Genomic DNA, 18,909 nt, shown 5'->3' with positions numbered 1-18,909 from the left:
AAAGTTGGCCTCAGGAGGATATTCATTTCTCTCAGCAGTTCTATTTCAGTATCAATCAAAACATTTGAAAGGTAACTCAGCAGGTTGAATTGTCACCAACTTTCAACCGCTGTGTGCTCAATGGCTTGCAGGTAGACAACTTCACACAAAAAAAATTCACTCTATGTAACACAGATGATACATACACATATGACAACTCTATGGTTATTTTATCCTGTAGCAAACTTCTTTTTCTCTACTTGAGTAATATCATCAATATGGCCCTAAACTACTGACAAAAGCCAAAACCATAAAACTAATAAAGAAATAAAAATAAGGGATAATCATAGATAAACAAAATGTGGTATACCCATACAATGAAATATTATTAGGCAACAAAAAGGAATGAAGTACTGATTTATGCTGCAACATGGATGGACCTTGAAAACATTATGCTAAGTGAAAGAAGCCAGTCACAAAAGGACACATACTGTATAATTCCATTTATCTGAAATATTCAGAATAGGCAAATCCACAGACACGAAAAGTAAATTAGTGGTTTCAGGGGCTGGGGAGAGTAGGACATGGGGAGTGGCTGCTAATGGACATGGGATTTCATTCTAGGGTAATGAAAGTGTCCTAAAATTAGTGGTGATGATTGCACAACTCTATACTGAAAACCACTGAATTGTATACTTTCAAAGCGTGAATTTTATGGTGTATGAATCACATCTCAATAAAACTGTTATTTTTAAAAAAGGCTCAATAGCTGATTAATGATGCTCCAAGTAGAGGAGTTCTAAATATAAGAGGACTAAATTTTCAACCACATTCATTGGCACTTTAAATTTTATCAGAGTGAGCTCATCTTTATATCCTGGGATCTATTTATTAAGCCTGTAAAAGTGATTCTCTTTTGCTACTCACTCTCAGAAACACAATCTCCTCTTACAAGAAAGAGTAGGAGGAGTAACTCCGAGTGGCTAATTCACACAGTGCTGCTCTTTGTTAACAAAGTACGTTCTATACCAATCGATTCAAGGTAATTTATTAAGCCAACAGGCAGTTCCAAGGAAATTTTGGGTCATCCAAATATTTGGCAGTCACAAAAGAATTTCCAAGTAGTTACCTAATTCACAATCAACTACAACATCAAAATCTAGATACACCTATTGCTTTGCAATTAGTGGCAATTAATAATCAATAAAAATAGGAAATGTTATAAATATGAATACTGACCTTGTTTCTTTTAATCCTTCTTTCTGAATGACTTCCAATATCTGCTTCGCTGTCATTGGTGAGTTGGGGTGTTTTTCTAGTGCCTGAAAAATAAAAATAAACATAAGATTCATAGATTATTGCATGGAAGCATACAAAATGAAAATTGTATGAATCATGCAATGTTTCCTTAAAATTTTAAAGGGGAAGGGGCTGTTATATCAAAATAAGGTCTCATCACACAGCTCAGGTGTCCAAAATGAGAATGTAATTTTTTTTCTGGACATTTATGGCAACTTCTACAACATATAAAGGCCATTCTTCAGAAAATGTCACAAAGGCATACACACCAAAAAAAGAAATGTGAAACCTAAAAAAAAAGTTAATAAATATATATAATTTCCTTTATTAAAAATTGCTAGTATTTTAATGTTAAAGACATGTTTTCAGGCTGTTAAAATGTCTCCTAAATTTCCAGGACCTTGGAAACATGGAGCCTGAATACTACCCACAGCAAAGAACTAAGTGCTGATCAGAAGTAACCTCAGTGGGTTCATATTTTGATCAACCTCTTTTGTATTAAAAAAAGGAGAAAAAATAATCCTTCATGGCCAAAATGGAAAGAAGCATCCAGAAACCCAAGTAACTCCTTACAGTGTGTTTTCCAGTTCAGCTCAGTTTCCTTTCTTTTGCCTTTTCCAATTAATTTCAAGTAAACCCCTTCCTCTTCCCATTCAGCCCATCTCAGTTTTACAAACTGAGTCCCATTTTCTTTCTCTCCCCTTCTGTCCTACTTATTTTTGAGTGGAAGGGAGTTCTTTTAAGCCAAGAGTGGGGAATACATGGGACATCATTACTTCCACAGGCATTAGACCATCAGCCCTGGAAATCAAGTTCCTTTATTTATCCAGGGACTTAACTACACGGAGTGAAAGCAGTAAACAGGAATGCTCACCAACCTGGACTACAGGGACCACCTCTGGGTACAAGAAACATGTCTACACACATCTTCACAATGACTGCCTCCAAGGGTAGATGACACCTACTTAAAGATGCTGTACAGAAGCTCTTGCACAAGTCATGGCCCCATGAAACTTAAAGATTCTAGAGTTCTAATTTGTGATTATTTACTGGAAGGATCATAATTAATAAGAACTAACAGGGTCATTCTAAAACCTAAAAATTGAAAAGGCTCCTATATCTGCACAAAATAGCTCTGTCATCTCTACTATTATCAATGGCCAGATTTCAACGAGGCCACCAGCAAAGGTTCTGTTCATCAAGGTCCTCCAATGAGTTGTATACAGCCTGCCCCTCCTTACCATTAGGGCCACTTGCCTGTTCTCCCCTTTCCAGTTCCCAGAAAATTTTCTCCATTTTTCCAAGTCCAGGTCAGTCCTCTACTGTAGTTGGTAAATTCTTTAAAGAATATAGAAATCCGAGCTACACTAGAAAGAGGGTATGGCCACAAGCATGTCAATAGGAAAGAAGGAAAATCGTCCTTACAGAGGAGGAGACTGGAGAGCTTCACTGAAAACTGGGAAAGGGGGAAAAAAGAAACAGGCACAGCTGTATAGGGAAGAGGACTAAAGTGTAAAAACATTGGTTAAAAAAAGGCAAGAAGGAAACTACATAACAGAGCTGAAAAGGGGAAAGGATTAGATCACAAAGAAAGGAGGGAAAGAAATAGACATGAAAACAAAAAAGCTGACAATTTTTAAAATAAGAAGAACTATAAGTAGAACAGTGCATACTTATGAAGTACTGAAAGGAGATGCTGTGGTCACATGGACTATATATAGGGTGGGCAACATCCCAAATGACAGGAATGCTGGGGGCACTAATGGTCTCATAAAAGATATGGGCAGAAGGTCAATAGACACAGACATACACAAGTAAGCAAGCAAGGAAGAGGAAAACTGGCGGGGAGAGACACAGGGTGGCAGAAAGGGAGAGAGGGGAGAAGGGAGAGAGAGGAGGAAAATTGAGCTGAACTGGGAATGTCCAAAAGGCAAACTGATTATATCCAGAAAGGGCTGAAGAGGAAACTCCAGTGTACTGGGCAATGTTTTAAGGGAAATTTGGGTGCACTTGAAAGTGGGGTTACTCACTGTGGAGGATTCCCTGTTTCTCTTCCTGAGTACAGGCCCCTCAGCACACCTGGGCAGCTCCTCCCAGCAATTGAGAGAATTTGGATAGCCCTGTCCCCTTCTCTATGACATCACATCCTACTCTACAAAGGAAGTAAAAGTGCCAAGAATTACATCATGAAGTGGCTGAGAGGCAGGAAGAAATGATGAAGGCACACAAAACACCAGAAGCCACCCTCAGTTCCTGCAAGACAGAGAAAGGAGACAGAGAAGGAGAGGCTCCTGGGTGTGAACAAGCTTCGCTGAACTAGCTGTGTGAACATTAATAGAACAAAAGATAGGGAGAAATTACCTTCACAGAACAAAACATTGATACCATCAAAATCATGTGACACATGGCAGAGACACGAATCAGACTCGCAGGCAGGCATACCCAAACATTACGGAGGAAAGAAGCCACAGTCGGAGTGAAATGGCATCCTAGGCTCCTAGGCCCAAATGTTAGACGGAGGAACCACCCACTGCCCCAACAGTCTCTCAGCTCTGAAGTGCTATAGTTTCACATGTCCTGCAAAATTATACCTTCTGTATTACCCTTCTTGATATTTTCAAATTCAACTAGTCCTGGAACATGTTTCAGGGTTACATAATACTTATTTTGAAGGTAACACATTCCTCCAACTGTTTTCCAGCTTATACCTACCTCTTTAGAAACTGGGGCCAGTGACGCAATGCAGCAAGAAAGGGAGCAGTATTAGTCACAATTTTTAAGAGTATTTATCGTAATCTGATTTTTCTAGAAATAGGGCCAATAAATATTGCAGATAATCAAAACAGGTTCAAACTGGCTTGGGCCATAATCATGCAATTGTGACAAAATAGGAAATCCAGTTTTAAACTTTTCCATGGATGATAATTATTTGAAATAATTTTGCTTTCTGATAGCAAAACCTGGAAAAATGCAAACTCAGATCCACATTATAGAAAACAAAATGCACCCACAAGCCTACAACCAAGAATATCAACCACTTTTGTTTTCCTTCTAGTGTCTTCTATCCATACATATTATTTTTAAGATAATTATAATTATATAAAGTATTTATATATATTGTTAGCTGTCTTACTTTTCTCCATGTAACTGCCTCTTCAAAAGGAGCATCATAACCCTTCACTGAGGATAGGCATTTACGTTGTTTTAAAGATTCAATTAATAAAAATAAATTTCCAAAGACTATATTAAATGTAACATTCTTCAACTATTATTGAGTCAAAGTATGTGAGCTCTGTCATGTTTCTTGATACACTGCCAACTGTTTCCAGAAAGATTTTAACAATTTATACTCTCGCGAAGCAGAACGGAACCTGCCTCTCATCACAACTTTGCCAGTATCAAGCATTATCTGTTTAGCCAACTTAGTAGGTCAAATAAGTGGTAATTCATTGTTATTTTAATTATACTTCTGTAAATACTAATGAGGATAAAGATTTTTTCAAATTAATAACACAGGATATAACACTAGGGATATGTCTGTTTTTCTTAATGCATAAAAAGCTCTTTATACAGTAAGAATAATATTGTCTTGCATATTAATAATAGATATTTATTCCTTTTGTTGCTTATTTTCTGGATATTTTAGGGAGATGTGCAAAGTTTTGTTTTCACATGAACAACTCCATCAGATTTTTCCTTTGTGACTTCTACTGCTTTATGTTTAGAAACTTTTGTCCGGAGAATATACAAATATCTACAAATATTTCTTTCAAGTACTTTTTTTATTTTTATTTTTTTGCTGAGGAAGACTGTCCCTGAGCTAACATCTGTGCTGATCTTCCCCTATTTTGTATGTGGGTCACCACCACAGCATGGCTAATGAGTTGTGTAGGTCCATGCCTGGGATCCAAACCCAGGAACCCAGGCCGCCAAAGCAGAGTGCATCAAACTTAAACCACCATGGGCTGGCACCTGTTTTTAATTTTTAATCATCTGGAATTTATCTTTTTCCACCAAGGTGAAGCTTTAGCCCCCACCTCCTATTACAAAGTTTCCCCAACATAATTTGTTTCATAAGCCAGTCATCATTAGTGAGGCATCCTCTACCATATATTAATGTAAGGGCAACAAAAATTCTTTTGCATGTGAAACTAACATATAAATGTGGGAACTCAATACGTAAAATGCACAAAAGCAGAGTTGTTCTTGTTGAGGTGGAGATGAGAGAGCTCAGAGCCACCATACTCTAACGGCTAACGGCACTTCTGGGAATTTTCAGGGTCTCTGGAATCAACTGCAAACCACTGTCCTTGGGGCTGGTCCAGGAGTCCTGCTATGTTCCCCTGATCTTTCAATCAATTGCTGTGCCAGCATCACACTGTTTTAAATTGCTGTAATATTATAATACACTTCACTATCTGGATAGGACACTGCTCTCACTACTCCTTCTTAAATTTTTAATTGTTCATTTCTTTATATTTCCAGATGAAATTTAGATTGGAATTAAATGAGACATCTAATTAAATTTTTAAGAAATTTACACATATTGTTCCATGTGTTTAAGTTTTATTTTATAAATTGTAATAAGCTTTTTATTATTTTATATTTTTGGTTACAACTATGAATATACTTTTTCATATAATATTCTCACATTTTATTGCTAATACATATAAAAGCCATTGAATTGTGATAATTATTATCTATATGAACAGCTAGTTGAATTCTTAATAGTTCTCATAGTATAGAAGTACAGAATCATATTTTCTACAAATAATGTGAATTGTGTCTCCTTTTCAATAGCTCTATGTTTTCTCTTTCCCACATTATTTACTTTGGATTAAAACTGATCTTTTCTAGCCCCTTTCAAAAAAAATTTTTGCTGAAAACTGAGCTGCTCTATAATTTATTTCCTCAAAACCGAGCCCCTAAAATGGGTGAGTTTCCCTAAGAATGTCCGTAGTTGGAATTATTAAAGCTAGCACTGCCAACAGCGACTGTAATTAGAAACCACTGGCCAGCTATCACTGTCTCTTCTATACAAATCAGAGTCTGTCACAGTGCTCAATCTTTACATAAAATGTCCTTTCTTTCTTTGTAAAACAAATTGTTCCCCTGTACTACAGCTCTATTTGTGACTCAACTCTCACTCTCTGAGCATGAAAGTCCTCTGAGTTCTCAACGATCTTCTTTGTTCTGCACTGGTACTCCCCAGGAGGTTTCAAATTCAGCACTGCTCTCCAAAAAGGGGAGTTTCCATGGCTAGGGATGCAGAGCACATAGACAACGAGTTTCCTTCCTAGCAATGCATAAGAGGACACGAACAGATGTGTAGAATGGGCATAGACACCACTGGATTTCATCTGTACTTATATGACTGACTACATCAGAGTCTATCTCAAAGACACCTGGATTCATGCAGCTTTGAGGCAAGACAAACTTATCCCAGAAACCTCCTCCCCTAGACTTCTACATGTCCCAGTAGGAGGGAGAGGAAAAACCCTGAAAAAAAGGATAGTGAGATAGTTAAGAGGAGAGAGATGGTTTACCAAATCATCGAGGGCACAGGCCATGCTAAGAACGTATTTTTCTGTTTTAGGTTCAAACATTTTAATCTAATAAATGAAATGTTTCAAAGATTTTAGGGCTTACTCAAGATTCCCTTGGTGTCTCTCAAACAGAAAAGTCAATTCAAGTATCCCAGATAAACACGTTAGACCACTGTTCATCAAATGGTTAAAATTTTGGTCCTTCAGGCCCGAAATAAAATTTTCTGAGCTTGCTTATTTGATTGCAAAATAAAAAGATTTCCACAACTTAATATCACATCAATGATATATGTTTAGATTTGTGGAATTCTAAACGAGTATCAAACACCAGGCTGTCTCCCGTTTTCTAACATTAATGTGTCTTCCCTCAATCCATACTGGCAGTTCATTAAAATGTTTAGCTGTTTAAGGTCTCATGTCTTAGACAGATATTTTGGGGATTACAGCAATAAACCACTATATAGCTCTCTACAATTACAATTACACAACACAGATTATTTCATTTGCTTCCACACAACATATATTATTTTATTTGACCCTTACAACTACTCAGTGATATGCATAGAGGAGGCAGGATTAACTTTCTCTGAGATGCACAAAATTGAAGTAATCGGTCCCAGGTCATAAAAACAACCAAGTGGAAGGACAGGACTCGTATACAAGATGATACTGACGATGACAGTGTTTAAATATAACAGAGCCACTACTACTCATTAGACCACTCCTTTGTGCTACGTCTCCAGGGGCTTTACATATATTACAATAGACTCCAGAACTCATATATTTAACATTCCCTATTTCCACTATTCTTGAGAAACCTCAAAGGTTCATGTCATCTTGAAGAAACACGAATTTGGAACACCCGTAGTTGTCAGAGGAGGAAATAAATCGCATAAAAAGTGACAGCACCTCACCAGCTGCCCAATATCTGCAGCTCAATTAGGTTGTTCTCTGCTCCTAACATATGTGGTTACTAGCTAAGGCTTTACAATTTTTCTCTTCTACTTGCATGCGTTTTACGGGAAATTATATGCTGTAGTAGTCTTTGTGAAATTATGACTTAAAAGAGACAGAAATTCTCTTATAACAGCCTTGAGAATCAGGCCTACTTCACCTAGGAAAAAAGCAGCCTCCAAAAAGATCAAGTGCTCTCGAAGCTGGGAGCTGGTAAGTGATGGGTCCTAGAGCATCAGACACTGAAGTTGGCTCGTTCCACTAAGTTAAACTGCTTCTCCTCGCGCACAGGAGTTTTACAGAAACAGAGTGCCTACAGTCAACATATTATACACAATGTCTACCTCATAATCCCCACTTCAGCAATTTCACACTTAAGAACAATCAGATATTTCCCTGAACTCTCAGAAAAACGTGTAAACTGTACTTTCCCTTGATGGCCCCAGTCAAAACTGTCACTAATTCGCATTATCTGTTTAATTATATTCCTCCAGCTACACCGCAAGCTTCTTGAGATCGAGGGCCTTGGTCCTCATTCACGTCCGTATTCCCAGATTGTAGCATTTACTAAGTAGGCTTCGATAAAGACCAAGTTGATTCTGGGAGATGTTTTGAGCCGCGCTCTATTAGGAATTTTTATAGAATAATAACGAGGGTTATGAGCTTTGGAGTCAGATGACCCAGGAACCCCTGCTCAGTAGCTATCTGATCTTAGACAGGATAGTTAAGCTCCCTGAATCTCAGTTTCTTCATTTCCTCACTTATAAAAATTCTGTGAGGGCTCAATGAGATAATGAATGTAAAGCACTTACGATTCCAACATGCCAAATGACTGCCCGCAGCAGTATGTTATTAAACATTAGCTAATACCACTGATGGGGCGGGGGGAAGCCCCAACATGAGCACAGCCTGGAAACATGAATCTTTTCAATACAAAGAAGAAAGCTATAAAAAAAATGATGGACATTAGATGCAGTCTCTCTTTGAGATTTCCTGCATAAACTGCACCAGAGTTTCTATAACTCAGGTTAGTGACATGTTGCCATCTCTCATCACCGGACACTGCCAAACTTATTCCACCGTAGGTTCACAGGTAAACCTGCACCAAGCTTTGTGGAGTTTCATGACCCAACAGCCTTTCTCCCTGTATTTAACAAGAGGGATTACATATTATAGCACTCTTTTAGATACTGCTCCTGTTACCTAGGAAGAATAGCACACTACAGGGACAAATTATTCTGTGATACTTGTGTTACAAATCAAGTAAAAATAGAGAATAGCAGCAGTAACAACTTACTTCCAACAATACATAATTAAAGACAAACTTTCAAGAAGCTATGATATACAGTATCACAGAATATCCATCAGAAGGAAATTCTGTCTTACAGCAAAACTATTTTAGTTGCTCAGCTTCATCACACCTGAGCACAGCTGAGAGTAGAGAAATGGCTCTCTGAGGCCTCGAATAGTTCAGAGAGTGATCATTACCTGAATGCGCCAGTGAAATTCTACACAATTGAGAGGTAAATTCTCATTTACTGTAGGATTTTGGCAACTTTTCTCTACCTCAGTCAGTTTCTAATCTGTTAAACAGCTGACATTCTCTTTTTACACAGAAAGAAGACAGCAAGAGACACCCAAAATTTCTACAATTTCTAAAAAACATTAAAGAAAAATATTAATAATTATTTAAATGATGATATATCTGAAACCTGTTTCAAAAAGTGAAACACCTCTTTAATGAAAAAGAAATCCCAGGGCCAGCCTGGTGCTGTAGTGGTTAAGTTCGGTGCACTCCACTTCAGGAGCCTGGGATTCACAGGTTCAGATCCCGAGTGCAGACCTACACCACTGCTGTGGTGGCATCCCACATACAAAATAAAGTAAGATCGGTATAGATGTTAGTTCAGGGACAATTTTCCTCAAGCAAAAAGAGGAGGATTCGCAACAGGTGTTGGCTCAGAGCCAATCTTCCTCACCAAAAGGAAAGAAAGAAATCCTTCTATTATAGAAATTTGTAGTCAATTTATTCAGAACCTACTAATTATTAGAAAGTTTTTTCTGTGCATCAAGTAAAAGTTCTGCTTCCCATCACTTCTTCTACTACCTGTTTTTGCCTTTGAATGTGAGAATTATTTAGTAAGAAATTACAAGCACATTCCTAACACATAAGCTTAAATTAAGGTAATTGTTTTATATGAATTTACTAAATGGGGTCCAGTAAGTTATTCATGTGATATATTGCCACCTGATAGAAAAAACAACTTGAGGCCCAGTCTCCCTTTATTTCCAGGTTAACGAATCCTCAGTTTCTTCCAACAATCCTCACATAAAATAGCTTACAGACTCTACCTTCCAAACCACCTTTCTTTGAATATTCTTGAGTTTGCCAATGTCTCTTTTAAAATACAGCACATCTTTAAGAATTATACTAATTGAAATGTTAGCTAAATATCATTGATAAATATTCTAAATATAGTTTGATCAAAATGTAATATAGTGAAACTATTACTTCCCTTTTATCTAACTCCTATAATTACTTTAATACAATGTAATATGACACCTTCTCTTTTTAGCAGTCCTCATATTGTCAATCAACTAAAACTTCCAGGTCTTTCTCTGAACATTTGCTTCTGAAATCACATGCATAATTCTGTAGTGTATTTCCCAAACTTGTGAAACACAAATGTGTCTTTGTTTAATGCACTAGTGTTTGTTTCAATATATTTTTGCAGCCTCCAAAATCTTATTATTCCCAAATATCTGATTATGCAGGGTTAACAGCTAAACTTTGCGGCATCCACAAATTTGAGAAATACTTATCTAAGTTTCATCTTTTGAGTTGCATGTTGTTGGTCAAGCATATAAAGTTCTTTTGGAATCATTATTCTCTTGTCCAACTGTTCAGTTTCCCTTTTTATTTTGTGATATTCACACATTTGACAAGCATGACTTTGATGTATTCCTCCCAGTTATTCATGACAAAGCTGAACAATGGAAAACAAAGCAACAAACAGTTGTGGCTGCCCCTGGCATCTCCTTTCAGAGTGATACTGATTAGCCAATCAATATACTTTGTCTATAGACATTCAATCTGCTACAAATTCATTTAATTATACTATCACCCCGTTCACATTTGTCCATCACGTTTAAGAGTTTCACAATAGACTATGTCAGATGACCGGCTGAAATTTGGCTCCAACAGAGGAATCCTCCTGATGTATTAGCCTAATAATCCTATCAAAAATAAATTAATTTAGTTCGACATGAATTAACTTAGAGAATCCATAATGCCTTCCAGGAATCACTACTTCCATTTCTAAGTGCTCACGGTCATTTGTTTAATAATACATTCTAGAATTTCACTGAGAGTTGAAATAAAGCTCAATGGTCAGTGGTTTCAAAAATTTTCTTTTTCCTTCTTTTTATAATCATAACAATAGCAAATATTTACACATAAGTTACTCTGCATCAAGCATTATTCTAACATGCATACATGCTCACTTAATCCTCATCACAACCATTTTATTTTATAGGGACTATTATAGCCCTCATCTTATAGATAACAGATGAGGTAACAGAGGAGTTAATTTAACTCTCCCAAAGTCACGCAGCTACAAAGTGGTGGAGCCGAGATTTGAACCCAGGTGGTTCAATTCCACGACAATCACTCTCTGCTCTCCATGATTTTCCCCACGATCAGCAGCAGCACTCCTGATCGTATGTGCAGACTCTTTCAGTGTATCGTCCTGGAGCTCATGTTTCATCATTTCCTATCCTACCTAAAACACAGTGGATATAACGTCTATGTTATTTTCCTTATCACACCTTCTTAAAACAATTCTGCAGTCGGGGCTGGCCCCGTGGCCAAGTGGTTAAGTTCTCGAGCTCCACTGCAGGCGGCCCAGTGTTTCCTTGGTTCGAATCCTGGGTGCGGACATGGCACTACTCATCAAACCACACTGAGGCAGCGTCCCACATGCCACAACCAGAAGGACCCACAACGAAGAATATACAACTATGTACCAGGGGGCTTTGGGGAGAAAAAGGAAAAAAATAAAATCTTAAAAGAAAAATTCTGCAGTAATTTAAAGGAGAAAATACAATGAATTCTTTCAAAAATGAGAAATCATGCCCAACGATAAAGACGCTGCGACTCTGATCTAGAACACTGTACTAATTTCGTGGCAGCTAAAATGTAGAGCCACAACGGCTGTCTGGTAGTCAGTTAATTCTCATTAACTGAATGAAAGAAACATTAGTTTGTCAGAGCAGATAAAGGTTTTCCTATTTCTAAATTAATAGAATTGTCTCATATGGGAATTCATATATAGGAACTGGGTGGTAATGGATAAGATCTTCAATGAGAGTTCCAGAAACAGCAAGCACAGAACATGTATAAATTTTGCTGTAGAATCGCTCATAAAAATCTAAATATAACATAAAAATATAATTGAGAATAATTAGATGAAATAATCCAAGTAGATAGTCTTCCCAAGCTCAAACTTGATTGAATTAAGATTAGATACTCTAAAAACTTGGAGTTTATATTTATATTTTACTACTATAGATAGATAAAGTCACTGAAAACTAGACCTGCAGATGGCAGAATACAACATTATGACAATTAAGGAGGTTAACATGTATTTTTGTCCACATATGGGAGACAAAACACCTATCTACATAGAAATCTGCAGTCAAAGCCAGCATTCTCCTCAGAATAACTTTCAAAAGCAGCAATCGTTTGAGACTCCAAATTTCCATATCTTGGGAATCCTTACAAGGTGCTTGTGTTAATAACAGCAGGTAGTACTTACATAATGCTAGACAGCATTTTGCAATAGGAATAGGCTAGGCACTTTTATAAGAACTTGACTTATGTTAACATATTTAATTCTCAAAATCACCTATTAAGGTAGGTATTATTTTTTTGTAGACGAGAAAACTGAGACACAGATATATTAATTCACTTATACCAGACTATTCCCAAGTGAGAATCAGAGCCAGGATTCAAACACATGGATGTGGACTCCAAGTCTTCCACCCTCACAATATACTACCTTGTAGCAAATGGTGCAAACTTACTTGGAGGGTAATTTAACAGAAGTACTAAAATGTAAAAGGTAGGGGGGTCCCATTTGATGAACCTGGTCCATCTTTAGGTATTTTTCTTACAGAAATTCACAGCCCATCCTGCATATTCAACAAAGCATTATTCGAATTTTCTTGTTAAAAAGACATAGTCTAACAGGGAGATGGTTAAATAAATGAAGGCAAATACACCCCTTAAAATAAGGTACTGCCATTACCAAGAGAATATGTACTGACATGGAAGGATGTCCCTGAGGAAGTAATGAGTAAAAATAAGCAAGTTGAAGAACAATATGTATAGAGAGATATTCAAGTGTATGTGGTGTACACATATACACACACACAAACCCCCACATACACATTCATATCACATAAAAACATTTAAACAGTTAACAACTGTTACCCTGGAGAGTAGTAGAAAGCAAAAGCTGAAGGAGGAAATTTGATACCTTTTTTTATATTTTTGTATTTAGAAGTGCAAAATATCTTCATAATCTTTAAATTGTACATTAACACAATCTCTATATGGTATAATTTATGTATATATTATATAAATTACATATTATTTAATAACTAATTTAAAAATTTGTTCCAAAAGAAAAATGAGTATTCAAACAACAGAAACAGTTATATACCTTATACTGCAAGGCATAGCGGAAAAAATAAAATACAGGTGTACTGAATTTTTCTGAAAACGAACATGACTCATCATTCAACCTGAGTCAGGAAAATTCTTCAGTGTTATTCTCACAGACTAGTCTGAAATGACACAGCATCCAGATGGAGCTGCCAGAAGGAATTAGTTGCAAAATATATCTCGAGATAAGTGTAGAAAATGACTTTGTTATATGGAATTATTTGATTCTGACCACTTGAATGTTGAAGAATGACAAAGACAATGATGTTTGCTTTGCCACAGTTAATAGTAACCCTTTTCTCCTAACTATAGTTAGACAACAGCATTATCTCCTCAATAACTCATTGATTCAACAAATATTTACCAAGTACACACATACACCAAAACGAAATACAATAAAACAAGTCATCACCATCTCTGGAGACACTTGTCCTCTGGTTTACCACAACTGGGGAGGGAGGGTGGCAAACATCTAATTGACTTAGAAATGGATTTCAAATAAAAGGAAGGAGACTAAACCATTTGTCTTCTTTCATATTCATTCAAAATGCTAGTCTACCTAGAAATGACCCTTGCCTACCCTATTTCCAGCGGTGGTATTATAATTCAGATTCTATGGAAGTAGTGAAAATTATCACGGTATTTTTTTTTTCTTTTTGGTCACTGCTTTATTTCCAGTAACTGGCATATGGTAGGTGCTTAATAAAAACTTGCTTAATGAAGGAAAACGAGATGAATAAATGACAAGGACTGATGTACACAATTTATTGTTTTCTGTGCACAACTCCTTATTCTTTTCTGAAAAATGCCCTTTCCCACTTTGATTTAATGGCAGTTGTCGTATTCCTGTAGATACTGAAGAGTTACCTGCTAATGATGGGGTGATAGGATGGGGGTGGGTGGGGAAGTACACAAGGAGGGCCAATCATTGATCTTCCCCAGGATATATTAGCCTAAAACTAAAGAAAACAAATCTCAGTTGCTTTCTGGTAATAACCCCAGGTGACGGACGAGATGCTGAGATTTGCTGAAAGCCATGTTCCTAGCCATGTGGAAGAAGCCAGGCTCAGAAAAGAAGGCTTCTGTACAGAGAAAAACAGAGACAAGAGAATCCTGGACACAGTCATTCCTTCTTTCCAGGTGTTAATGAGGACCTTTATTCTCCTATACTGGTTTATGTTTATACAAGTCTTCCAACAAATTCTCCTTCTAACCATATTGGTTAGAGTTGGGTTTTAGTCATTGCTCATGACCAAATGCTAATAAGCAATGTGTTTGTTATACTATTAAGACTTTAATTGGTTCCTTTCATAGAATATTTTTTAAAGTACAAAATATATGATGTTTCTGAGTCTGATGTTAATTTTTGATTCCTTTAGAGGATGAATAGAAGAGCAGCTATTGCTAAAACTTACTTCATCACTGGCAACCTAAATTTTCAATGTAATAAAATTTGTGAATGCAGACTATTAGCCCTTTATCAAATATGCACTTTGATCCATTCAGAGACAATAGTTAAAAAATTAAACAACTGTATAAAATTAGGAACTGACCAGGCAAAGCTATAAATAATTCTAGCAGTAAGAGGTCTACCTAGAACTCAACTTAGATGAGTAATAGCTGAAAGAATCTCTGAATCCCAGGCTTCAAAAAAGAGGGCCAACATTTTAAAAATATGAAGCAGGTGTTCTAAGATTTTTGCATTATGACCTAGAGGCCTTCTACAGGCCAAAAGGCTTATGTGATATGTGCTTCCCTGTTTTCAATTGGAGTCATGGATAAAACTCTACCATAACTGTTTATACTAAAAACCAAATCAAAGATCTCCCATCAGATTTACTATACTCAAGTAATTATGATATAAATTATCTGCATCAAAATTTATGCTAAATAGATACTTTATATTCTACTTTATTTACTATCCAACTCAATATTAACCAAGTTTTCCAATCCTCTCCATCTACCTCCTTTTCCATCCTGTTTCTTAAACTATGTGCTAGAAGAATGAAGGCCATATTTATCAGGGCACAAAGCAAACAGAACTGGTTTCAATCAGCCAATATTTATTGATATGAAACATGGGCTGAGTCTCTTTAAGGAGGCAATCGAATACTAAAGCTTATTTTTGCCCACAAAAGATTCTTTATGAAATCAGATAGTCCCTCTTGCTTTCTAGCCTTCCTCAATCCGGATTTTACCAGTTGAATTCTGCATACAACCAGGCTGGGAGCTCATTATACTATAATGTCATGTTTAGATGTCAGACTGAAGAAAAAAGATTAACTCTGATGTGATCAAAATATCTCTCTCTTTGAAAGAGATACACATAAGAGTTACCTATTAACCAGCTCTAAATTAGCACTTACATAAAGTCTTACTCAGATTTTTCCCAGAGGTCACCATTCAGCGTTATTAAATTACGCCTGAAGATAAATTAGGCCAGATGTTTTTCTCAGGTTCACTCAACTACAGGCAGTAGGCACGAGGCCCACAAGGAATCAGATCCTCTCCGTGGAAGCTATCTGTAGAGAAAGCTTTGAAAGTTCTGTTAAGTACCTTGACATTCAGGTTTTAAGAAACAAGTACGCCTGCCATCAGGTATAGAGAACATACAGGGGAACAAACATTGGGATATTCTGTAGGAAATTCCTGCTGCAAAGGAAATATAAACTTAAACACATCATCTCCATATTATTGGGAACTGAAACAGAATGATGAAAGTCTGTCTTGTGACTCTAGCAATTCACTGGTGAACTTTCCTATAAGAATTATAACTAAGTAGCTACACCCCCATATAAAGGCCAAAAAATTTTGAAGGAATTCACTGTGAAAATCAATGTCTCCTGCATATAAACTATGCCATAATGAAGAATATAATTTAACGTGTAAGGGATAATGTAACATGTAAGGGATTGTCTATCCCCATTTCAGCGAAAGATTAGTAGAAAATTCTAGGAAATCTGGTTTTGAGTTTTTACTTTACAACATAGAACAGATACGTATGGCTGCATACTGGGGAGTTGAAGGGCTGGACAAACATTGTTCATCTGGTTTAAGATGCATATGGTCAACACATTCCTTGTGGTATGAAAGTCTACAGGCTTTCAAGACAAGTTTTCTTCACTTTTTTTCCCTTTTCCTACATGAAGGAGTAGGGCTCAATGGGGAGTCTGTCAGCTGTCAGGAGTTCTGTATGCTGTATCTAGAGAAGAGTGGAAACTGGTGGGAAACAGCCCGAGGGCGACTGAGCCCTCCATGGAAGGGAAATGTAGACAGGAATCTCTGAGACAGACTGGGAAACGTAATCCCTTAGCAGGGGTGCGCCTCTCTACCAGCACTCCTCAAGGCCAAAAAGAGAGAGAGAGAAAGAAAGAAAGAGGTGTTATTACAGTGTCTGCTTTCCTCTTCTCAATGGTGTGGAAATCTGGCCATGCCTTTTCAATGAAACACAATTTGTCTGGACTTGGGAACTTGAACTCATTCAAAATGTCCAGGTGCCCTTTTTCTATCTCTTTAACTATCTTGGAATTCAATTCCCTCTTAACAATAATTGTTCCACTCTTTCTCGTTAGAAAACTTTCCTCCTCAGTAGACAGATGGAAAGAAAAGCAATTATTTTATATGGCAAAATATAAACAGAATTATCTTAAGATAGAATGTAAAAGAATTTTCCTTGTAATGAAAATTCTCTATTGTTTACTGGTTTAAAAATATCAAAGCATAAATACTGGAGAGGACAATTTTACAAGCAATTTAATGTAATGAAGAAGAAAAAAAGAGACTTAACCTCTTTTGCCTTTCTTACCTCTTAAGCATATAATTATGCAATTAGTTTCTCAAAACAAAGGTGAAAGGCGGCCTGGAATGAAAACACCTGTTTTGCTATAAGGACTGTATCTGTCAGGATAGGCAGGGATACAGAACAGCAAAAACCAACCTCGAAATCTCAGTGGATTAAAACAATTGCTTATTTCTCGCTCAAATCTATATGTCCCACCAAGAACCAGGCTGGCTGAAATTCCATCTTGTCATAAGCTTCTGCGATCAACACAGCCCAGAAAGAAATAAGGAGAATCAAACACTGGCTCTTAAAACTTTCAGGCCAGAGGAAACAAAGCAACTCATATGAAATGCCTAACTTCAAGGGGGAAAGAAGTACCACCCCACCACATGTCCCCAAGAAGGAAATATGAAAGAATTATGCACCAAACGACTGACTCTAAGGAAATATCCAGTCAACCATTCATTAAAGACAGAGAAAGATTTTCTTTAAATAACTTAGTAGAAGACCATTTTATTTTTCTGCGGACTCTACCCAACACAAAGATAAATGCACAAATACACAGAAAAAAATTATAACAAAACACTACATTATATTAAAGTCCTACTGTTTGTTTAGTCACCATTCATTTTTCTGATGACACCTTTAATGTACTTGAAGTTGTTTCTTTCCCTAAAGTTGCCTCCTACTCTCACCTTGTACCAATAGACTAAGAGAGAAAGTTTCATGAAAAGATGAAGTGGGAAGACTGGACCAAATAAGAAAGGCCTCATTCTCCACTGCAGCTTTTAACAAATGAGAAAATGTTTAACTTTCATGAATCTTGCATTTCCTACCCTGAAGCTGAGATCAGTAAATAGTGACTTCTACAAAAAGAAAAAAAAAAAAAGCAGAGTCATTAGAAGATTAAAAGGAAATGCAGTATCTGCATTTGCTTATTGATTTTTTTCCTGCTGATAGTCCTTCTACTTCTATTTAGTCACTGGAACTTGATTTGTGAAGACAGTATTAGCTAAAAAGTGACAAGAAAGATGTATAAAAATTGGAGAAAGGATGAGAATAGGAGATAACATTTTTGTTTACGTTTAAACGTCTTTATTTTTCTCATTTCCTCATTAAAGATCTTGGTCGATTAAATGTGTTCTTCTCTTTATACAAGAATAAACATCAACTCTCAGCAACCATCCACCTTCATCCAAGCTGAAGAGGTATGGTTAAATTTCCATAATGCTGAAAAAAATAACAGAGGGAGAAGGAGAAGAAATTTTCTAAAGTACTATCTTGGTTTCATTTAAGTTCTAGGAGAAGAGAAATGCCCTTAGATGAACAGACGAGAAGTGACAGCCACAGGATTGTGACATCCACAGAATCTGCATGAAACAAGGAGTCATTATCTTACGCTGATCCTACCTCAATATTCAGAGAAATGAGTGAGCATCTACATGATGGAGAAGAAAAGTTTGCTCTCTTTTGCTAAACTAACATCCTCTAAGGATCATGATCAAGTCTGAGGAAGAAAATGCGGCATTTAGACAGTGAATAAAAATATTTACTTGTATCCAGAAAGTGCCTGGAAGCTTTATCTAGAATTATATATTTTGTGAATTCAGATCCTAAATTGT

The 18,909-nt window shown here is 36.7% G+C and overlaps 1 protein-coding gene across 2 annotated transcripts in view; it reads right to left on the bottom strand.

Annotated features, from left to right (window-relative positions):
• ASXL3 (ASXL transcriptional regulator 3) overlaps positions 1–18,909 on the bottom strand; it is a 168,769-nt gene that overhangs the window by 136,051 nt on the left and 13,809 nt on the right. The window contains exon 2 of one of the 2 annotated variants that reach the window (XM_070627554.1): positions 1,219–1,301. In XM_070627554.1, coding sequence (XP_070483655.1) covers positions 1,219–1,301 — 83 coding nt within the window. Of the gene's footprint in view, positions 1–1,214; positions 1,302–18,909 lie in introns of both variants that reach the window. The other variant, XM_070627552.1, reaches the window with a different exon arrangement.

This window comes from Equus przewalskii, chromosome 7 (genome assembly GCF_037783145.1).
Source record: "Equus przewalskii isolate Varuska chromosome 7, EquPr2, whole genome shotgun sequence".
NCBI lineage: Eukaryota > Metazoa > Chordata > Mammalia > Perissodactyla > Equidae > Equus > Equus przewalskii.
This window is presented reverse-complemented; position numbering and strand designations above follow the sequence as displayed.